Source organism: Heterodontus francisci, chromosome 5 (assembly GCF_036365525.1).
Source record: "Heterodontus francisci isolate sHetFra1 chromosome 5, sHetFra1.hap1, whole genome shotgun sequence".
NCBI classification, from domain to species: domain Eukaryota; kingdom Metazoa; phylum Chordata; class Chondrichthyes; order Heterodontiformes; family Heterodontidae; genus Heterodontus; species Heterodontus francisci.
In genome coordinates this window covers 117,388,905-117,413,506 of record NC_090375.1, presented here as the reverse complement: position 1 = coordinate 117,413,506, position 24,602 = coordinate 117,388,905, and the positions used below count along the sequence as shown (strand labels likewise).

Sequence of the window (24,602 nt, the reverse complement as noted above, 5' to 3'; positions counted from 1 at the left end):
TGTATGTCTAAATAAAATAAAAATAAATAAAATTTTTTAAAAAATAGTTTTAATGGTTCTGACTGCTCTCTCAGCTTCTCCATTTGATTGTGGATACTTAGGAGAACTTGTGAAATGAACAGATGCCCATTTTGCCGCAAAATGAATGACGTAATGGTTTGCTAATTGTGGTCCATTATCAGATATTATCTGATCAGGTATACCATGTGTTGCACACACTTCTTGCAAAACTCTGATGACTGCTTCAGTTGTTATTGTGTATATCCAATTAACTTCGATCCATCTTGAGAAATAATCACCTATGATTAGATAGGATCTCCCCACAAAAAAGAATAAATGCATCATCAACCGTTCCTATGGTCTAGTTGGGAATTGTGTCAAAATTTGAGGTTCTCTTTGATCTTGTCTGTGAACTGCACATATGTTACAATTCAAAATCAGTTCTTCGATATCCTTCAAGATTCTTGGCCACTACACGAACGCTTGAGCCCGTGCTCTACATTTCATTATACCCATATGACCCTGGTGTATTTTGTCCAAGATACCTACTCTGGGTGACTCTGGAATCACCAGTCTCTCACCATATAACAGCAAATCATCCACTATGGTAAAGTGTCTTCTGTGTTTGAAGAAAGTTTTCATCCTCTTATCCTTGAGACTGTGTTGTGGCCAACCTTGCTCACAATTTTGGCAGACATAGATGCATTGGTGTACCGCAGGGATCGGTGCTGGGACCCTTGCTGTTTGTAGTGTACATTAATGATTTAGATGTGAATATAGGAGATATGATCAGTAAGTTCACAGATGATACAAAAATTGGTGGTATCGTAGATAGTGAGGAGGAAAGCCTTAGATTACAGGACGATATAATGGGCTGGTAAGATGGGCGGAGCAGTGGCAAATGGAATTTAATCCTGAGAAATGTGAGGTGATACATTTTGGGAGGACTAACAAGGCAAGGGAATATACAATGGGTGGTAGGACCCTAGGAAGTGCAGAGGGATCTTGGTGTACTTGTCCGTAGGTCACTAAAGGCAGCAGCACAGGTAGATAAGGTGGTTAGGAAGGCATATGAGATACTTGCCTTTATTAGCCGAGGCATAGAATATAAAAGCAGGGAGGTTATGATGGAGCTGTATACAACGCTAGCCAGGCCACAGCTGGAGTACTGTGTGCAGTTCTGGTTGCCACACGAAAGGAATGATGTGATTGCACTGGAGAGGGTGCAGAGGAGATTCACCAGGATGTTGCCTGGGCTGGAGCATTTCAGCTATGAAGAGAGACTGAAAAGGCTAGGGTTGTTTTCCTTAGAGCAGAGAAGGCTGAGGGGGGACCTGATTGAGGAAGTCAAAATTATGAGGGGCATAGATAGGGTAGATAGAAAGAAACTTTTTCCCTTAGTGGAGGTGTCAATAACCAGGGGACATAGATTTAAAGTAAGGGGCAGGAGGTTTAGAGGGGATTTGAGGAAAAATGTTTTCACCCAGCGGGTGGTTGGAATCTGGAACACACTGCCTGAAGGGGTGGTAGAGGCAGGAACCCTCTCAACATTTAAGAAGTATTTAGATGAGCACTTGAAATGCCATAGCCTATGGGCCAAGTGCTGGAAAATGGGATTAGAATAGATAGGCTTGATGGCTAGTGTGGACATGGTGGGCCGAAGGACCTGTTTCTGTGCTGCATAGCTCAATGACTATGATATCATATTTCCACATGGCAATCTGCGCCTGTACCTCACCAATCTTATTAACCACACTCCATGCATTCACATTAACCCTGATTTATATTTTATTACTTTGTCCTTTCCTCTGACCCCACCCAATAACTACTATTCCCTACTCTAGTGCTATCTATCTCCCCCAGTATTCTGTGCACCTTGGTATTCCTCTCTGATATTTGCTCCTGGTTCCCACACCACTGACAAGTGACCAGTTTTTCTACCCTCCAATCTGAGCTCCCTCTCAGGTTCCCATCCACCTGCCAATCCAGTTTAAACCTCCCCAACAGTACTAGCAAATCTCCCTATATTAGAGGATATTAGTCCCAGTCCTGCTAAGATGCAACCCGTCCATCTTGTACAGGCCCCACCTGCCCCTGAACTGGTCCCAATGCCTCAGAAATCTGATGCCCTCCCTCCTACACCAGTTCTCCAGCCATGTGTTCAGTCACTTAATTCTCCTTTTCCTTTACTCACTTGCATGTGGCACTGGGAATAATCCTGAGATTACTGCTTTTGAGGTCCTGCTTGTTCATCTCCTTCCTAGCTCCCTAAAATTTGCTTTCACGACCTTAACCTCTTTACTACCCATGTCATTGGTGCCAACATGGAACACGACCTCTGGCTGTTTACCCACCCATCCCACCCCCAGCAGAATGTCCTGCAGCCATTCCGTGACATCCTTGACCCTGGCACTGTCCTGAAGTTCCATCTACAGTCACAGAAACACCTGTCTGTTCCCTAACAAATCCTCTATCACTACTGTTCTTCCACTCTTCTTCCTCCCCTCCTGGGCAACTGAGCGACCTGTGGTGCCACAAACTTGGCTCTGACTGCACTCCGCTGAGGAACCATCACCCTCACCAGTATCCAAAATGGAAAACCAATTAGCAAAAAAGATTATCTCAGGGGACTCCTGCACTACCTTCCTGGTTCTCTTAGACTGCGTGGTGGTCACCCATTCCCTAACTGCCTTCGTGCTCCTAACCTGTGGTGTGACCACCTCCCTAAACTATCCATGTAGTTCTCTGCCTCGCGGGTGCACCACAGTGACTCCAGCCGCAGCTCAAGTTCTGAAACACAGAGCTCAAGCTTGTGCAGCTGATGACACTTTCTTCAGATGTGTACGTTGCACTCGGCCGAGCTGCCCTGCCATACGTTAACTTTACAGACTATTTGTTATAAGTAGAATAGCTTACCAGTTACTCACCAACCAGCTCCTTCCACTGCACTGAAGCAAGAACCAAATACTGGAGGGCGAAAAAAGTAGAAAAAAGAACACCTCCTCCCCCTTCACCAAACTCTTATCTCCACACTCAGCTTGCAATCTGCACGCCGTTTGCAGGCTGCACCCCGACCTCTATATTTATACTTTTTGAAGCTGAAACTGCAGCAACCAGATTAGACTGGTCAGCTACTTAACTAATCAGCTACTCTGCAGTACAGCCTGTTAATCCCTACCCAAGACAGGAAGAAATTTACTTTACTTTCTTATCCCTACTATACTTTCTCAACCCTACTTTATCTTGAGGGTAAATCCCAGTTAAAAGCTAACTGCAGACCAGATTGTCATAGAGTCTTAGAGTCATAGAGTCAGAGAGTCAATTACAGCACAGACGTAAACCATTTGGCCCATTGGGTCTATGCCGGCTCTCCCTAGATCAAACTAATCTGTCACATTCCACCGCTCTATTCCCAGAGCCTTGGAAGTTTATTTCTTTCATGCCCATCTAATTTCCTTTAAGATCATTGATAGTCTCTGCTTCCACCACCTTTTCAAGCAGTGAGTTTCAGGCGTTGTGTAAAAAAGTTTTTCTTCACATTCCCCCTGCATCTCTTGCCCAAAACCTTCAATCTGTGACCCCTAGACCTTGTACCATCAGCTAATGGGAGCAGTTCTTCCTTGTCTAAACCTATCATAATCTTGTACGCCTCTATGAAATCTCTGCTCAATCTCCTTTGGTCCAAGGAGAACAACCCCAGCTGCTTCAGCCTAGCCCCTTGTAGCTCAACTCCCTCATCCCTGGAATCATTCTGCACCCTCTCAAGGATCCTTATATCCTTCCTAAAGTGTGGTGACCAGAACTGGATGCAATACTCTAGTTGGGGCATAACCAGAGCTTTATAAAGGTTCAGCATAACCACCCTGCTTTTGTACTCAATACCTCTATTTATGAAGCCCAAGATCCCATAGGCTTTGCAGAACACACTCTCGATATGTCCTGCCACCTTCAAATATCTATACACATGCACCCCACAGGCCCTCTGTCCCTGCAGAGTCTTTAGAAATGCGGCATTAAGTCTACTTTGCTTCTCCCTAGCCCTTCTGCCAAAATTCATCACCTCACACTTTGCTGTATTAAATTCCATTTGCTACTTGTCTGCCCATTCTGCTGGCTTATCTATCCCCTATTGCAGTCAATTTGTCTCATCCTCACTGTTTTTCACTCCTCCAGGTTTGGTATTAGCAAATTTTGAAATTTTACTCTTTATTCCAATAACCAAGTCATTTATATATATATGAGAAAAGTTATATTAGCATTGATCTTTAGTGATCACCACTGTCTACCAACCCCCCAATTGGAATAAATGATCATTTACCATGACTCAGTTTTCTGTCTTTAAGCCAATTTTTTATCCAAGCTGACACTGATCCTCCTATTCCATAAGCCTTAATTTTGTTAACCAGCCTTTTCTGTGGTACTCTGTCAAACACTTTCTTAAAATCATATAGCCAACATCCATTGCATTTCCTTTATCAATATTCTGTTACTTCATCAAAAAAATCAATTAGATTAGTCAAGTACAACCTGCCTTTTACAAATCCATAAATCCTTAATTAGCTCAAATCTCTCCAAGTGTTTGTTGATCTTTTTCCCCGATTATTATTTCTAAAACCTTACTCACCACTGATGTTAAACTGATGGGCCTGTAGTTACGAGGATTGTCCTTACACCTTTTCTTGAATAAGGGTGTCACAATTGCCACTCTCCAATCCTTTGTCACCTGCTCTTGAAGGAAGATTGGAAGAATATGGAAAGCCCTTCCGCTATCTCCACTCCCACTTCCTTTAGCAACCTGGGATGCAAGCCATCTGAATGAGGCAATTTATCCACTCTAAACATAGACAGCTTTTGCAGTACCTCCTGTCTCAATTTTTACCCAATCCATTACTTCTACCATCTCTGCTTTGTCATGAGATTCTTTGGGTTATCTTAAGCAAAACAATGAGGTATATGGATTCCAGTTCCTTGAAGATCTCAAAGCGGTTGATTAACAGTTAAACTAGTATATACAATACAGAGCAAATTATATACAAAACCTTTGTCCAGAGAGTTACAGTGCAGAGTGAGTATGGCTTCTAGTCACATGAATACATCCTGGTACTTAGCTAATTTGCATACTGAGTTCTTAAAGAGACATCACTCTTTAAGCGGTCCTACAACATCCCCTTTCTTTCCAAAGATAAGTCTCGTAAGCTGCAAGTAAAAACACATAAAATCGGATAGTATCAAAATCAGTTATACAGGAATAGAGATTATAACATTTACAAGTATAAAGTTAGGGATTGTGAAATTTACGAGTACTGAAGCTTAAGAGTCATATATCATTTTGGTGGTTTGACAACTTTTCCAGACCTTGTTATGGTATAACCTTCTGGGGATGTAGATTTCACCCTTGTTGTTTGAACAGTGTCTCCTGCATCCCAAAAAATTTGCATATAAGTTGTTGCTGTTTTTTCTGAAGTTTCTCCCTCTCTGCCTTCAGTTTCTGTTGCTCTGCCTTCAGCCTGCTAAGATACTCTGTTGCTTTCCTCAGGATGACCACTTTTATTGCCTTGTCATACTTGGAAAGTTCCGCCACCTCATTTTGAAGAGCCAATAGACAATGCTTCAACTCATTCCTCCTCTGCCTCTCCATGACATTTTCTGTCCTTCAACTCTCCTCATCCTCTGTGTCAGAAGGCTTGGGGCTCAAGGTCGAGCACTTGTTGGGGGAGGAGTACTTGGCCTCATATTGGAATACTGGCTCGTTTTGGTGTTGGTGGCTCTCTAGAGAGCAGGGGTAAGAGCACGGCATAGTTGTGCTGTTGCTGGATTTTAAGACTGTACTGTTTGATGCTGGTCAGAGTATGCGAGCAGGTTCTGGTCCCAGGACATTTCCCCTTGGCAATGCTCCCCACTGACAGCCTTTGATTCTTAGTGGTTACAATGTCAACCTCTTCTTCTGAGTCGTTGGAGCATGAAGAAACACTGCCTGTTGAGAAAGAACTTTCATCATCTGAATTCGGACCTTCATTCTCTTGGTATGGTGTCGCTGAGAAGGGGTTGATACTTTCCAAACCAGAACCTCTGAGATACTGAAAGAGCTGTGACTCAATCTCAGATACCAGGGGGCTGGATAAGGGGAGTGCATCCTCTCTGAGGTGCAGCACGGCATAGCCTTTGAAATCTCCTATGGCATCGAACCTGTCCGGGTACATTTGATGTAGGTCCTGGACTGGCACAGTGCTGGTACCCTTGATCTCTTCTGTTGTAATGGGTACCTTCGTGATTTCGCGGATAGACACAATGTTGAGGTCCTTATATGCTGGTAGTCCTGTCACTGCTGGTCTGCTCATGTCTACCAGTTTAAATATTTGTGGTTTCCATGCCGACTTGCCATATCTGCATTGCCTTGTTAGTGTGCCACTGCAAGGGATGGGTGACTCATTGTATGCAGTTAACTTTGCAGATGTCAATTGTATCATTAATTTGCAATGATCCCAGTACATATCCTTCAGGATTCGGACTGGTAGGATATTTTCACTAGTTCCCGTGTCAACTTTAGTCCTGAGTGTGTGTTTGCCAACTTTCTTTAGGCACATGATATTAATAGTAGCAAAAGCTTCTAGTTGTTTGACTTCATTAACACATTGTGTCAGGTTCACAATGTGAAATGCCTGCTCGTCTTCTGGCTGAGAATAACTCCATTCTGAGTCTTGTCTCAGGTCTGTTTCACCATGGACTTTGTGTGTCAGCTAGCATTTATGCAGGTCTCTGGCGCTCTCCTTGCTGCTGTTGCCATGTTGCTGCACCTGTCTTCTGTTTGTTTGTGTCCTATTGTAACTTCTGGCTGCATCTTTGGAGCCAGATTTCTTGCATAGGCGGGCCCAGTGTCCTTTTGCACCACACACCTTGTACAGATCTTGACATGCAGGACAACTTTGCAGTGAGTGGGACAAACCACACTTACCACACAACTTTTTGGCTTTTTGTGACCTGGTTATGGTGCCGATACTGTCAGCTGCACCTAGTGATTGCAGGTGTTGTTGTTCAGCTACAATGGCTTTGTATTTCTTGCCATCTTCTAGCAGCGCATCAATGCTGTGACCTTTCTTTTTCCCCCAAGAGGTCTTCTGGAAATGCTTCAATAGGTGTTGAGACAATCACCAGCTCCATTATTCGCTCCGACATCTCAGTTTCTGAAAAATTGCATTTGTTGCCCTTACTATGGCATCCACTGACAAATTGATCTATTGATTTCTGTTGCTATTGCCTGTAGGACATCAATTCCAGGCGATGAATTCTAAAATTCACTCTTACCTGAAGCTGATCTTCTAGCAATTTCCAAATCTTTGCGGGATCTTTCTGGTCTTCTTCTGATAAGCCAGAAGTATTGCTTCTGTATAACCCCTCATTTTCAACTGCTATCAGTATTTTCCCAACCTGCTTCTCTGGTTCTGAGCTGCTTGGTCAGTGAAGCATAATTGCATTCTTTGTGAAAATAGTTTGAACTTGGATAGGATATGCAGTTCCAGTTCATGCTGGGAAATTTGATATCCATCCTTCTACTGTTCTTTTGCTTTCTGCTCTGTATTTAACTTTGTTCAGTTCTGTGTGCACCTTCAGCACTGTACTTATTATGGCTTTTCTATTTGTGGCTTAAAATTTGTTTTAAAACTTGTTCTATTAACTCTGTGCTGTTCCCCCTTTAAGAAATGTTTTCTCTAGTCTAGCTGCTTTGACAGAATGTAACAGGTGCTTGTCAGTGTCATTTGTTTATTTCTCTTTCAGCACTTTGCTGAAATGTTTACACAGCTGCTTACTGGAGTCCACAGAGCTGTTGGATAGTTCCAGTACCTTTATTTTGCTAGAATTTTAGTTATCTTCTTCATGCTTGACTGGTTTAATGATTATTTTCAGACTTGGCTGAGTGAATGCAGATTCTGCTGTGTTTGGGGTTTCCTGCGCTTTTTTTTCAGATGCTTCCTGGAATAGCATCAAGCTCGATCAGCCTAAGAGAGGAATTGGGGTTTCCCCTTTTTTTCTCTCTCTCCCACGAAGCCTTTAAAAAATCAATTCTTAAGCATTTCAAAGCTTTTTATTTTAAACTGGGATTCCTCGATCATCGGCACAATGACTCACCCAATCACAGAAATTGATTTGCAGCCTATCATTCAGTGCTCTGTCTCCCACAGCTGGAAGTAAATTTTTTCCTCTTTCCACTGTTTGGGCCAGTATTTCTTTTGAACTTTCTCACTTTTGGCTGTAGGAAGGATCGCTTTCACAGCTGTTTTACACGTGGTCTTCAAGCTTATATCTTGTCTTTTTACCACTGATGCTACCATATCATATCATATATTCTTGTGTTACCTTAAGCGACACAATGAGGTACATGGATTCCAGTTCCTTGAAGATCTCTAGAGGGTTTATTAACTGCTAAACTAGTATATACAATACAGAGCAAACTATATACAGAACCTTTGTCCAGAGTGTTATAGTGCAGAGTGACTATGGCTTCTAGTCACATGAATACATCCTGGAACTGAACTTATTAGCATACCAAGTTCTTAAAGGGACATCACGCTTAAAGCGATAATACAACACGCTTCTACCAATATTTTGTCAGCATCCTCTTCCTTAGTAAACACCGATACAAAGTACTCATTTAATATTCTAGCCTTGCCCTGCTTATATCACCCTCTTTGTCCCTAATAGGCCCCACTCCACCTCTTACTACCCACTTACTATTTACATGCTTGTACAAGATTTTTGGGTTTCATTTTATGTTGACTAACATTCTATCCTCATATTCTCTCTTTGCCAGTCTTATTTTCCTCTTCATCTCCCCTTTCAACTTATTATATTTGACTCAGTTCTCACTTTGGAGTATTCAACTGACATGCATCATACATTCTCTTTTTTGTTTCATCATATTCTCTATTTTCATCATCCAAGGAGCCCTGGTTTTGGTTCCCCTACCTCTTGCTCTTGTTGGGATGTATGTCACCTATACCTGAAGCATCTCTTCCTTAAAGATTACCCGTTATTCCATTACTGTTTTTCCTGTCAGTTCTTTGGTTCCATTTTACCCTGACTAGATCCCCTCTCATCCCATTGAAATTATCCAACTTCCAGTTTAGATATTCTACTTTAGATTGTTCCTTGCTCTTCTCCTTTACTAGTCTAAACCTTATGATACGATAATCACACTTACCCAAGTATTTCCCCAATGACTTGGTCAACCTCATTCCCGAGCATCAGATCCAGCAATGCCTCCTTCCTAGTTTGGCTGAGGACATACTGCTCAAGGAAGTTCTCCTGAACACATTTCATAAATTCCTCCCTCCTTTCCCTTTACTCCAAAACTATCCCAGTTGATATTTGGATAACTAAAACCCACCAATATCACCACTCTATGGTTCTTGCACATCTTTCCCTGCAGATTTGGTCCTCTATCTCTCTCACTATTTGGAGGCCTATAGAATATCCCCACTAGCATGATCATATCCTTTTTGCTCCTCGACTTTAACCAAATGGATTCTGCCCTTGTCCCCTCAAGGACATCCTCTCTTTCCAACAGTACAATGTCTTCCCTAATCAGTACATGTAAAGGATCATTTATGTGTTGGCTCATCCAAAAACTTGTCAACAAGTGCTCCATAAACTTGTGAATAGAACAGCGTTACATATTTCAAAAATATACATCAGACACTGGTGAAACTGTTCATATTTTACTCATTTTGTTTAACAGTTAAGGCTATCAAAATTGAATAGATCTACTATGACACTACAAGCAAAACACAAGGAAACTTTTTTTGAAAGAATTATTTTCTACATCAATTTTTCAATTTCATTTCATGTGTAGATTTGAGCCCTTCGGCTTGTCATCTGTTCAATCTCCTGGGTGCAACTGCTAGTTTCTGGAATTTTCTGTTACATGTAGTGCTCTTTTATCCCAAGAGTTCTGTTATCATTAATAAATTCATGAAGCTTGACTTGAACCATTTGCAACAAAGAAATTAATATTCTCTATTTCAATGATACAGTTGGATCTATTTCCTACAACCCTGAAATTTGAAAATCCACTCCTAATACAGAGTTTCTCTTGACAGGAAAGGAGAATGGTGAGAATAGTGAATACACCTGATTCACAGTACTCTCAATTTTCCAGTCATTAGAATTAATGAACTGAACGTTAAGAGTGTCGTGAATTGGGTGCCTTATTCATCAATATGTGTTTTAATCAAGCAACACCACTCAGATTAGCTTGATTTGACGAGTGTAATCTGCCACTTTAAAACTGAAAATTGGAAGCACGTCATAGCCCACAAACATAAAGCATTTTCCACCATATTAAACTTACATGTGGAAGATATAAACTGGTTTGAGCAGCACTCTAAGCAGCCTGAACTACCACTTGTCTTTTGACAGTAGATCAACCAATACTTCAGAAATAGCTTCACTGAAACTTTATTTTATTCACAAAAAGATTGATGACAGAATAGGTTTAGTAGTCAGGCCAATTTTCATGTATCGGTATAAAACAGGCAGTAATCAGGTTTGGCAGTATTAGCTCCTAGTTTCCAGATTCGAACATAATTTGCTTAATAAGGGCAAGCTGCCAGTGCGATTAGGGTCAGAAAATGCCAATCACACTTTAGGGGACATGAAAATCACATCGTACTGCAAGATCTATCAGACTGAATCACCTTAAATGGGCATTTTACCTTTGCTGGATGAAGAGCTGCACCGAATGTCCAAATGATGTTAATGAGGAGTCAAGAGAGTAGCAGGACATGTCAATTTTTAAGTAGAGCTTCCTAAGTCTTGGTAGATAAAACTAGTAAGATAAAATTTACTTGTTCCAACTGTGTAAGGACCTCTCGCCATGGTATATCGAGGGGTTGGAACCTGTGTAAAACCCCTCAGGCTGTATGCACCAGTGAATGTTTGACATGAAATGTAATTGCACATTGAAAAGGCAAGTGTAGTGAGGCACCTCACATACTGTGTTGAAAGAAACTGATCTATATGGCACTTTATGTAATGAAAAATTTTAATTGTTATGTAATGTATTTTTACAAATTTTATGAATAAAGTATATTTTGGGAAAAAAAACTTGTTCCCAATTGATGAACTCCATATTCCATGATGTATTGGTAAAAAGCTTTGCAAGATGGGCCAGCTATGTTAATGACATCAGCAATTATTTATATTTGTTCATGGGATGTGAGCATCTCTGACAAGGCCAGCAATTTTGCCCATTCCGATTTTCCCTTGAGAAGATGGTGGTGAGCAGTCTTCATGAACCGCTGCAATCCATGTGGTGTAGGTACATCCAGAGTGCTGTTAGGTAGGGAGTTTCAGGATTTTGACCCAGCAACAATGAAGGAACAATGATATTGTTCCAAATCAGGATGGTGAGTGATTTGGAGGGGGACTTGCAGGTGGTGGTGTTCCCATGCACTTGCTGCCATGTCCTTCTAGGTGGTTGAATTTGAGAGTTTAGAGCGTACTGTCAAAGAAGTCTTGGTGAGTTGCTGCAGTGCATCTTGTAGATGGTACACACTGCAGCCATGGTGCGCAAGTGATGAAGGGAGTGAATGTTTAAGCTGGCAGATGGGGTGCCAATCAAGCAGGCTGCTTTGTCCTGGATGGTGTCGAGATTCTTGAATGTTATTGAAGCTGCACTCATTCAGGCAAGTGGAGTGTATTCCATCATACTCCTGACTTGTGCCTTGTAGATGATGGAAAGGCTTTGAGAAATCAGTAGGAGAGTTACTCACCACAGAATACCCAGCCTCTGATCTGCTCTTGTAGCTACAGTATTTATATGGCTGGTCCAGTAAAGTTTCTGGTCAATTATGACCCCCCCAGGATTTTGATGGTGGGAGAATTCAGCAATGGTAATGCCATTGAATGTCAGGGGAGGTGGTCAGACTTTCTCTTGTTGGAAATGGCTCTTGTGCAGTACGAATGTTACTTGCCACTTATCAGCCGAAGCTTGAATGTCATCCATGTCTTGTTGCATGTAGACATGGACTGCTTCATTATCAGAGGAGCTGCGAATGAAACTGGGCACTGTACTATCATTAGCAAACATCCCCACTCTGACCTTACAATGGAAGGAAGGTCATTGATAAAGCAGCTAAAAATGACTGGGCCTAGGGACACTACCCTGAGGAGCTCCTGAAGTGATCTCCTGGGGCTGAGACGACTGGCCTCCAATAACCACAAGCATCCCCCTTTGTGTTAGGTGTGACTCCAGCCAATGGAGAGTTTTCCCTAGTTCCCAGTGTCTTAAATTTTATTAGGACTCCTTGATGCCACACTTGGTCAAATGCTGCCTTGATATCAAGGGAAGCCAATCTCACCTCACCTCTGGAGTTTAGCCCTTCTGTCCACATTTGTCATGAGCTCTGGAGAGGAAGGAACCTGGCAAAACCCAAAGTGAACATCAATGAGTAGTTTATTGGTGAGTAAGTGCCCCTTGATGGCACTATTGGAACACCTTTGCTGATGATTGAGAGTAGGTTGATGGTGGGGTAATTGGCCAGATTGGATTTGTGGCTTTTGGTGGACAGGACATACCCGGGCAATTTTCCATTTTGTCAGGTAGATGCCAGTGTTATAGTTATACTGGAACAGTTTGTCTAGAGGCGCAACTAATTCTGGAGCACTGCAACTGGGATGTTGCTGGGCTCATAGCCTTTGCTGTGTATAGTGCACTTAGCCATTTTTTGATATTATGTGGAGTGAATCAACTTGGCTGAAGACTAAAATCTGGGTACATCAGGAGGAGTAAAAGATGGATCATCCACTCAATATTTTTGGCTGAAGATGGTTGCAAACTCTTCAGCCTTGTCTTTTGCACTCAAGTTCTGGGCTCCACCATCATTGAGGATGGGGATGTTGATGGAGCCTTCTCCTCCAATTAGTTGTTTAATTGTTCACCACCATTTTCGACTGGATGTGGTAGGACTGCACAGCTTTGATCTGATCCATTGGTTTTGGGATCTGATTCACCAACACGTACATACATCCCAGTTTCTATTTATACTTATATTCTTATACTGCTGGTTACTCTATCGTGAATTTCACTGACTGCAGCTTGGGAAGGATGTACTCTTAGTATTAGCGGATAAATCTAACTACAAATATCAAGGTCTGTTTTAGGTGCGTGCAAAATAATGGCAACATTGATTTAACCTTTATATACAGTCCACGGGATCCATGGTATAAGAGCAACATGGCACATTGCCCACAGTTTCAAAAATACTGGTCTAGATGATTTTCCTTCCCTTTCTAGGACAGGACATTGCCTCTTCATCTCCTTTCCCATATTGAGAAATCTGAGATCAGAGAATCAATGATGTGATAGGAAGTCATCATGTCCCACCTTGGTGCTTTGGCACTGTGTGTTGTGATTCACCGTTCTTCAGTAGTAAAACATTTTCCCACAACCAAATTTACACAACAGGATTTAAACTTGATAAACTGGATATTTTAAATTCAGCTCTGAGTTCATACACTGTGCATACATATTGATACTTGAGTGGACCAGCTTAAAATATTCCATAATTATTGGGAGTATATGATTTAGAATATTCTATCTTACTAACATGGGAACACTGAAAATTCCATGTTTTTGCACTGGACTAGAGGACAGAAAACTGATTAAAGCATAATTGCCAACCTCCCCTGCATAAAACATGATTTCACATTTAGTATAACTGTTATTAAAAACATGAATTAAAATTGTGACAGTGCTATTGAAATGCGACGTGTGTCATTGTTCCAAAAATTTGGACTTTTTCCACTGATATGTTAGTCATTCCTTTAAGTAACTTAATTAATGAAAAGTAATACTGTGTGCAAAGCAAAAAATCAGAATACTAATTACAGTAAAAATATTTCATTAATAAAGCAGCTAGATAGTCTGATTGATAATATAACCATTTTTATCAATCTATCAGTTTGATGGGAAGCTGCTGTTAGTCTGCTGGTTTCATATTACATTTCTGATTTTAACAAACTACTAGGACTGTTCTCACAGATGCTGATTAATGCACTTGGAATTATGTATGATTTGAGATGGAATGAGTGATGGGTCTCAACTGCTGGCAGCTTCAATTAACATAGATCCTATTTCAGACAGAAGATACACTGTTATTGAAATAAACAATATTGTTAAAATAATCAGAGTTCAATCTTGTGGCCAGGCTCAGTATAAAATGTTGATAATACTGATTTTCATGACAACAATAAATTCCTTACAAGCATGTGTATATTGATGTACATGACAGGTGTATTCTTGAAGGAATTGTCAAAGATATCAGATCATGTACCGGATACATGAAGCAACTGCATGTTAAAAACAAGCTCAAAACAATTTTTTAACTAAAGAAATAACTGAAAATACTAACGCATAGCGCTTGCCGGAAGCAATATCCAGTTTTAACCGGCTCTCTAAATCCTGATTTATTAAATAAAAACCCAAGTGACTGCAGCAGTGCACCAGCTGCTTGCTGGGAGAGCCAATCTGCTTGTGTCCCAGACGTCAGCAGGTTATTAAAACTGTGGTTGCAGAACTGGAGGGCACAAGTAGAAAATTATCTCTCAAGTGAGATGAGAGATTAGAAGCAACTGTGAAATAGACTCCCACAAAAACTAGCTAATGTTCTGTTGATTCAGGCCTTAGGAAAAAGCACGAGCAAGATTTAAAGGACATCTGCATAAATAGAGACATAGACAACCAAGTGCTCTATGATGCTGCCACCATGGAAATGTATCTGTGGACTACAGTTGTGCCAGGTGGAATAAAAGAGTTTTTAGTGTTAGATTATTACCTAGAGTTCCACAAAACTACTGTGGGAGTAAGGGAGACATTTCTCACTCTGTAAAAGTTTGACCTGTTTCGAGCCACCTTTCTCAGCCCATTCAATGTATAGCATACATAGCTCTGCAGCAGCATGGTACATTTACAGGCTGAAACTTACATCTAAAACTGTCACAATGAAACCTTAAAGGTGCTTAATGTTGCATATACTTGCTGTATTCTCAGTTACTGAAACAAAATGGGCTGCATATTGGTCAATCACTCCATGTACTCCTTAAATTTACAACATTCAATACTGCTATCTCTGCTGGTAGGACCAGATGGCACATACTAAAGGGGAACCCACAAAATGGAGAAGGGCCCAAAAATTACAAGCTCTTTATTCCCTTGAGTAAATCCTCCTGGATATACCTACCTCGAAGCATAACAAGGAAACGGTGAAGGTGAAGCTGGAGTTCTCTACCAAGCTCAGGGTTAACACCATCTTCTTCCTGGTTAGGAAATTAACTGAGCGGCAGGAGACAGAGAGTGGGGATGATGAGCAGGTACTCTAATTAGTAGTATGTGACTAGTGGTGTCCTACAAATTTGTGTGTTAGGACCTCAACTAGTCACCTTATTTATTAACAACTTAGGTGATGTGATAGAAAGCTGCATATCTAAATTTGCCAAAGACACAAAGATAGGCAGTATTGTAAGCAATGTAGATGGAAGCATAAAATCGCAAAGAGATATTTATAGATTAAATGAATGGGCAAAACTGTGGCAAATAGATTTCAATGTAGGCAAATGTGAGGGCATTCACTTTGAACCTCAAAAGGACAGCACAGGGTACTTTATAAATGGTGAAAAGCTAGAAAGAGTGGAGGCCCAAAGAGACTTGGGGGTGTTCAGGTACATAGATTATTAAAATGTCATAAACAGGTACAGAAAATAATCAAAAAGGCTAATGGAATTCTGGCCTTTATATCTAGAGGACTAGAATACAAGGGGGCAGAATTCATGCTTCAGCTATGCAAAGCCCTGGTTAGACCACACCTGGAGCATTGTGAGCAATTCTGGACACCACACCTTAGGAACGATATATTAGGCTTGGCAGAGAACAGCGCAGATTTACATGAATGATACCTGGACTCCAAGGGTTAAAGTATAAGGAAAGATGACACAAACTAGGGCTTTATTCCCTGGAACTTAGATGGTTAAGGGTAATTGATACAAGTTTTCAAGATATTAAGAGGAACAGATGGGGACGATAGAGAGAAACTATTTTCATTGTTTGGAGAGTCCAAGACTTGGGGGACATAGTCTAAAAATTAGGGCCAGGATTTTCAGGAGTGAATTTAAGAAACACTTCTGCACACAAAGGGTGGTAGAAGTTTGAAACTCTCTTCCACAAACAGCAAATGATTCTAGATCTGAGATTGACAGATCTTTATTAACCAAAGATATTAAGGAATATAGAGCAAAAGTGTGTACGTGGAGTTAGGTCGCAGGCCAACCATGATCTATCGAATGCCTTTTGTCTTTTCCTCCTTCTCACTCAATCACAAGCATACAAAAAAGCACAAAAACATCACATAGCATATGTTACTCCGAGGTGCACTAAAATAAAGCTCCAGCCCAGTGTGAAAGTACTTTGTATCAATCAATCTTGTAGGACACAAATAGACTGATTATGATTTCCTGTTAAAAAGGGTGGTTATGACTTCATATTACTATGCTAATCACAAATAATACTCACTACGAGAAAGGTTCTCCAGGGCCTTGCCTAACTTTTTGCTTTCCTGAAGGATGTGATTCAGTTCATCAAAGTTGTGGCTTTCAGGTTTTGTTCGCCAGTCCCATGCAGCATGTTCTATTGACCTTGGTACTGCAAACATTAAGGAAATTATATATTCAAATAAACAGCTTTTCTCACTAAATATCACTGACATTCTCATTAATAAAGGGTTAACTTTGCTTGACACTGTGCTTGACTCTCTCCAGTAACTAATTTAACTGAATAATGCATGATCGGCAACATCGGTCCCAAATGGAAAGATGGGATTTTAAATTGTTTTATCTATCTGTATGTGTTTGCATGAAGCTTGTAAATACTTGTATTAATATAAGAAAATTGTCTGAAAAATAAATTAATTTCTGATATACAGGGTTATGTACATTATTTTATCTATGTGAATTGTTTTCTTTTTCCCTCAAACACCATCCTGCTGGTTATTTAGCTTTATTTAGAAGTCACTTTCCCTGCTTTTCAGACATCAACAATGACAGCTTATACATAACCTAATTAGTTCACAATCTGCATCATTTACAGAATCATTGGTAATTTCAAGCTAGCTCACACTATTAGATTGATTTGGAATACAGCCAGAAAAAGAACCTCCAAAATAACCTATAGTAAGGGACTTCAATTTTTCAATATTGTTCAGTATTCCAATAATCCCAAAATATCAAGCATACAGATATATCAGGTTTGATCACAACAGGTCACAAGAACTGCATCACTAACGAATGCAACTAAGTAAATAACCCAACTGAAGAGCAACTAAATAAAATCATGCTTACAGGACTTTGATTCTGGTGATGGTGGCGATATGTTAGAGACAGCAAGGTCACTCTTTGACTTTTTTGGTTTTTTGGCATTTGTTAGCCATGGTTTATCATAACCTCGACAATCTCGCCGTGACCCTTTGTTTTCTGAAAGAAAAGCAATCATTAAATCAGCAAGAAGGAACTGGAAACTGGCTGAACTAACATGCCATTTATTAAATAACAAATCTGTCGAAGTTTATACTGCTTATTATACTCAAAAGTTTTAGTATTAAATTATTTAAGGGCCCAGCTGTATCCCCAAACTGTTCAATATTCCAGCTACATGTCATTATAAAATTCTTTCCTTATATCAGATATTTTCAGAAGTTATGGGCTGGATTCTGCTCTGTGGGGTAGACATGTCCCAACCCTGGGCCATTTTCTGGGATTGGAAATCATTAAAGATGCATGGTCGAGTCCCATCGAGTTTCCCGCCATCATGAGGGAATCTGCCAGTGGCCATCCCCCAAGTTTTCTGCCCTTTAAATGCTACTGCTGCAGCACCAGAAGAGGTGGTCATTCATTTAAAAGGGATATAGGAATTATTAAGGCTGTAAACTTGACCTCACCAGAGATCAAGACCTATAAAAGAAGGTAAGTGGGAGCAAGATTGAATGGCGAGGAGGCTGCTGCAAGGCCCTCTTGTCTGACTGGGAAAATCTCAGGGTCCAATACCACCATCCACATGCTGGGAAGCAGCAGTGAGGCCAGGATAATCTGCCAGGGATGTGGACCAGTTTCCCTGCCATCTTTTTAGTGTGGTGGGCAGGAAGGAACAGCCAGCAGCTGTCTCAATGAGAGGAGGAAATCCTGGTCAGGGCATAGAGGTAGCAATAGGCTCCAGTGCCCAAATTCTCCCTCATTCTTCACCACCTACATGCCAGTCTAAATGTCCAACTGCAGTTCATTCAATGTTAAGTTCTGCTGCTCCAAATGCTGCAATTGGAGCAAGCATGCAGCAATGGATGGACAGCAGCCATGCTTGTTTAATTATATGTGATGCACTTCTTATGGCACTTCTTTTATGGTTCAGTAGGTAAAAATACTGTAGAGTCCATGAATTATGGTATGCATACAGGCTTAAATGGTCCTTCGATCCTTAGGCTTTCAGGTAGTTAGAGTGAAAAGTGATGAAATTGCCTTCAGCAACATTAGGCTAGGCAGCAAAAAGAACCCAGTGTTTCCATGCATAATTACTAGCCAGTGACCTCTTTTATCCTCCACAAAATTGTACTTTGCTTTTCTCGACTTGAGCATGATTCAGAGTCATTCGGCAGCAATCTGAAATCATTGCTTTCTTTTATTTTTAAGTCACCAAGCCAATTGAAGCTACACATTATTCTTTGCCACAACATGGAGATAGGGCAAAGGCAGTAACTCAGTGCAGAGGAAACCAGAAATCAAAGATATGAGACTTGCCATCATGACTAATCAAAATTTTTGCTTCTTGAAGATCTCTTGTGGTAAATCAGCAATAGTAACATTCACAGAGGGATGTGTAATTAGTTTATCAGATGGTTGGTGAGTTAGGGATAGCAAGATACTCATTTGGTTTACTAATCACACCTTTGAAACTAGTAAATTGAATAATTATGGCTGCAAGCTCCATTGAACACTGTTGATCACTCCACACTCTGCGAATATTTCTCCTCCACAGCCCACTGTGTGGCACTGCTTTCTCCTGATTCTACTTCTATCAGTCACACTATACATATTACTTCACCTCCAATTGTTTCCCCTCCTGTGCCCACATTTAGTGTAATCCTTGACCCCCACCACCCATCATTTACATGTTACCTCTTGGAGATGTTATCCAGAAGTACAGGCTTAGCCATCATGTGTATGTCAATAGCTTCCAGGTCTACTTCATAACCTCCACCATCGACCCACAACTGTTTCATCACCTCCTCTCCAACTGCTTATCTGATATTAAAGCATGGATAAAACAAAACTTCCTCCAGATTAATTTTAATAAAATTGAAACAATTCTCTTTGGCTTCCATAAACACAAATGCATCTCTAGTCTCAGCTCCATCCTACTCCCTAGCTGTCACCTCCGGTAAGGTGTAACATTGGCACAATGCACTCCCCAAGATAAGCTTTCTGGCCCACATGCAATTTGTTACCAAGAACACTTTCAATCAACTCCTCCACTAATGTCGCCCACCACTTTCCCCTATCTCGCACCTCTGCTACTGAAATCGGAATTCATATCTTTAATCTCTAGTACTTTCTTTGCCAGCCGCCTTGCTTCGACCACTCATGCAAAATGATGCAGCGATGTCTTTGCCTGTATTAAGAATAGTATATCACAAACATCACCCCCACCTTCATCAAGCTCCACTGGCTTTCTGCATTCCATAAACTCAACTTCCAACATTCTTGTACTCACCTTCTACTGCCTCTTCCTACCTCTGATCTCCTTGTCCTATGTCCCAGGATACACCCTTCAGTTTTTGATAATAGCCTCAGTGGCTACCCAATACACATTAGGTACACCTGCTTCATGCAGCTGAAGTTAATGTTTACAGAAGATGTAACTGGTAAGATATCTGGGTGAGCCCAGGGTCCTGCCAGGTACCTCCAAAAGGTACAGGAAAAAAGAAACACTCACCCCTGCCTTCTGTCAGAAGTTCACATGGGTGCCAATAAAATGCAAAAACCCAGCAGAAATGAGTTCTGCCTCAATTTCCTGTTCCTTCACAGCCAGTAGGCGGGGTTTTGTCTCCATGATTGTGTGGAATTTGTAGTCCAGTGTTTTTTTTTACATAATTTAACTTCACAACAATGTAATGAGATAGCAACATGACCAGGAAGGAAAGAATTCAAGAATTACTATAATTAAGATTCTACATGTTTGAAGAACTGTACTGAAGAGAGTTTCTGCCATTACCAGTTTCAGCCCATAGAGCAGCTGAGCCTGAAAGTGTTCTTTGCAGCTGGCTGCGATTTCCTTGCTTATTTTGTAGGTGACTTATTAAAAATGGAATTGGCTGGTCAGGCGTCTCTGTTATCAGTTTTGTCATCATTTCCTAAGTGAAAAAAGAAACGTAAAAATGGCTGAAATATTTGTTACTTAGCACCACTACTTGTATATCTTTTACCACATTATTCTTTTGTTAAATATGTACAAATGTATCTGTTGTTCTATAAAGGGCGGTAGCAATCCTGATCAATAAACTTTTCTTACACATTTCTATAGCTACATAAATGCAGGGACATAACTCAGGTTAACACACAGTGGAAGCTATGCAATCACAATGAACACAACAGCTGAGAATCCAGTTGGGATCAAGGTGATAAAAAGAATCAATTGGAATCACAATCTAAAAATCCAGTAATAGCATTGATTATATTTATATACGTTTGCATATAAATCATTGATGACTAGCTTTCAATTCCAGATTTTTATTAATCAATTAAATTTCATCAGTTACTATGGTGGGATTCAAACCTGTGTCACCAGAGCATAAGGCCAAACATCTGGATTACTAGTTCAGTGACATTACCACTACACCACAGTCTCCCCATTTATAGTAATGCAAAGCCAAACCTGTTGGCAGGAAGAAAAAGTGTTACATAACTGGCCAACCAGGAGTACCACAAATCTATGTTCCAAGAATACCTTCAAACTTTAAAGTACCATAAACAACTACTGACCATTTATACTAAAGCTGCTTCAGCATATTTTTTCCACCTGAAATAAATTTAAAAATATAATCTGGTCATGCAAACCAGTTCTTTTGTTTGACACTGAATATAATTTCAGCTGTCTTTGCTGTATGGATTCTATGACATTGATTGTTTAAGAATACTTTATTAAAAATAGTCTTATTGAATATGTTTAATAATGTTAATATGTTTGCACACAAAACTTCTATCAAAGTTTACACTGGAAGTGTAGATTCTGTGCTGAAACAGGAACTGTGGCTTTTGGCTTGAAACTTGTAAATGCTGGAACCACTCTTATGAGATAAAACATTTGTTAAAAATGAAAAATGTGATACACTGAATGTTGTACTATGAGTAAATTAGCATCTCGTTTTTTTTTATTCGTTCAGGGGATGTGGGCATCGCTGGCTAGGCCAGCATCTATTGCCAGTTATACTACATATTTTGGATGCTTTGAAGCAATGCAGCTTTATAACAGAGACTGCACAAGAATCACTGCAGCTAGTCCAGATTCTAGTGTTACGGACAGATGGGAAATGATAGGGGTGGTTTCCCTTTTCACCTATCAACTTACTGAAGACAGTGTTCTTATAAGAATTGCTTTTTTAACGCTTGAGCATTTTAATGGTCAATAAATGGACATATGGCAGGTTTTCTCATAGGTTTAAAGAAATATAAATGTTTATGAACCAAAACCCTGAAAAATTGCAACTTTACCCACTTACACGTGCACACACATGCACACATACAAGAAAAGTTCGAGATTAAAAGATAACGTGCATTTAGGTCTGGTATTTCTAAAAAAGAGTCTGTTGTGAAATCTTGTTTGTTTTCCCGGAGGAACATTTAATCACAGGCCTGATTTTTCTTTTCCTGGTTCACTGAAGACAAACTTGGAAAGTTTCAGGTGGACAAAAGCTTTGCAGCAGATTTCTTTGGTTAAATTTCAGTCACAGTCCAATAGGCGAAAAGTCCTATTACAATCTCTTGGGTAGGGAGTTTCAAAGGTCACCTTCCATCTCTGCCTCAAGTAGTTTTAAAATGGTATTTGGGCAGTGTCTTCTTCTTTGCTGGAATAGATCTCTCTTAGCTTCCTGGCATCTGGCTCAGCAATGTTTATTCAAACCTCCTTATTGGGGACTTGGTTTCTGTCACACAACCAAGGTTTCTCTCTCATTGTGTTTTCATAAATGGCTTGACGGTGTGGCCATTGTTAGATAATGGATTTGAATGTTGCTCTTCTCTATGTCATCTTGATATCGTGGTGCTTTTTTTGCACTTATTATCCTGAGACCACCCCTCAGTCTGGAGACTGGATGGGCTGGATTTTATGTAGGAGGCAGGGCTCCCAACTCCGGATTATCTGCATTTTCGCAGCCCCCTGGAGGGATCCTCAGGTGTTTTTAAATGTAAGTTTCAGGAGGCAGGTTCCCTGTCCCTTTAAAGACTGAAACCCTGCCTCCATGAGCTGCTGGCCAATCAGGGGACCAGCAGCTCAGCAGTGTCAGCAGCACTGCTGGGAGCAGTGGCCACTCCCGGTACTGCAGAGGCATCAGACTCAGATACAGCGCTGGAACCCGGACCCAGGTTAAGTGAGGCTGGGTCACCAACGCCAGTCTAGACGACCCAGGTGAGGGGGGGGGGCACTGAGGGGTGGTCTTGCGGTCTAGGGGGAGGAGGGTTCCGGGGTGAATTGGTTCTTGGTGGGGGTCCTCTGTGGGCCACAAATGACGCATGGAAGAGACACTTCCCCAAACCCTTCGGGAGGGTGCCTCATTTTACCAGGCATCCTCTTGTCCTCCCTGTGCAGCAAAGCCCCCCACGCACCCCCCCCCCCCCCCCCACCCTGTCGCAGGTAAGATCCGGGAAGATCACTGGGCGACAGGAAGGTGACCTGCCGCCCCCGCCACCCATTGCAATACTCCGTGCCCCTCCCCCACCTCCAATCTTGCCTCGGGATTGGGGGGGGGGGGCGGTGGGCGCGTAAAATCCAGCCCTATGTCTGCAAAGTCATTGTTAGTCCAACTGGTTGAAAAGGTAGCCATTAACATGGAATGGGCCATTCGCATTTCTAATATTTTCTTCAACACTTGACCAGACATGACATCTGGTTCAGGGTTCCAGCAGTTTACATGTGTATTCACAGTACAGGGAGAGGTCACCTGACCTCTTACTCCATTTTGTCTTACAGCAAAAGTATCCATTTTGGAGTTCAATTCTTCAGTTCATTTTTATAGTTCAGAATAGCTCCTTACGTAAGCGTGACACTGGATACAAAGTACACCTTAAGGAGATAACTTCATACCACCTTAGCTTAACATCAATTGCAATGCAACTGCAAACACTGAGAAATAAACATATTTTGTTTTGAAGTTTTTATACAACAAAATTATAGTTTAGAAGTTTCCACTAAACCATTTTAATGTTAGTAAAGAGCCCACATGAGTCAACCCTTTACCAACACTAACATTTCCTCAACATTCAGTCAGTGATGAGCAAACTTCATACTTTTAAATATGCATGCATAGTGTTTTGCTATTAACCAGTTTGAGAACAGCGTGGAGCCAGTAAGACGGCACCATGATGCCAGCTAACTCTCGAGTAGATACAAATCAAATGGTACAACAGGAACAACAACCTGTATTTATATAGTGCCTTTACCATAGTAAAATGTCCCAAGGCACTTCAGAGGAATGTTATCAGAGAAAATTGCACACCAAACCACAAACATTTAGGCCAGTTGACCAAAAGCTTGGCCGAAGAGGTAGATTTTAAGGATTGGCTTAAAGGAGAGAAAGTTAGAGGGGTGTAGGGAAGTAATTCAAGAGCTTGGGGCTAGACAGCCGATTTTTTATTTGTTCGTTGGATGTGGGCATGGCTGGCTCAGCCAGCATTTATTTCCCCTAAATGTCCTTGAGAAGGTGATGGTGAGCTGCCTTCTTGCATTGCTCCAGTCCTTGGGGTGTAGGTACTCCAAAAATGCTGTTAGGAAGGGAGTTCCAGGATTTTGACCCAGTGACAGTGAAGGAACAGTGATACCGTTCCAAGTCAGGATGGCACAATTGCCAATGGAGGAGATGCACAAGAGCCAGGACTGGAGGAACACAAAGTTCATAGAGAGTTGCTCATAGTACAGTCACAGCATTAATTATTCACACACAATACAGGCAATAGTACTGTGCAAATCCTACTGCATGCTTACAAAAAGCAAGCATGCAATATGTGACACAAAACAAAGGCAAAATACTGCATATGCTGGAAATCTGAAATAAAAACAGGAAGTGCTAGAGATACTCAGCAGGTCTGGCAGCATCTGTGGAGACAGACACAGAGGTAACATTCCAGCTCTGTGACCTTGCATCAGAACTGGAAAAAATTAGAAATGTAATAGACTTTGAGCAAGTGTAAAAAGGGAGGGGAGAAGAAGAACAAAAGGGAAGGTCAGTGATAGGGCAGAGGGCAGGAGATATTAAATGACAGAGATGTCACGGAATAAAAGGCAAATGGAGTGTTAATAG

General features: G+C 41.1%; 1 protein-coding gene across 4 annotated transcripts in view; it reads right to left on the bottom strand.

The window, feature by feature from the left end:
• c5h8orf34 (chromosome 5 C8orf34 homolog) overlaps positions 1-24,602 on the bottom strand; it is a 567,297-nt gene that overhangs the window by 344,035 nt on the left and 198,660 nt on the right. For all 4 annotated transcript variants that reach the window (XM_068031961.1, XM_068031962.1, XM_068031964.1 and 1 more), the window contains exons 2-4: positions 20,306-20,444; positions 17,386-17,517; positions 16,562-16,690 (exon numbers count right to left, since the gene is read on the bottom strand). In XM_068031961.1, coding sequence (XP_067888062.1) covers positions 16,562-16,690; positions 17,386-17,517; positions 20,306-20,444 — 400 coding nt within the window. The remainder of the gene's footprint in view (positions 1-16,561; positions 16,691-17,385; positions 17,518-20,305; positions 20,445-24,602) is intronic.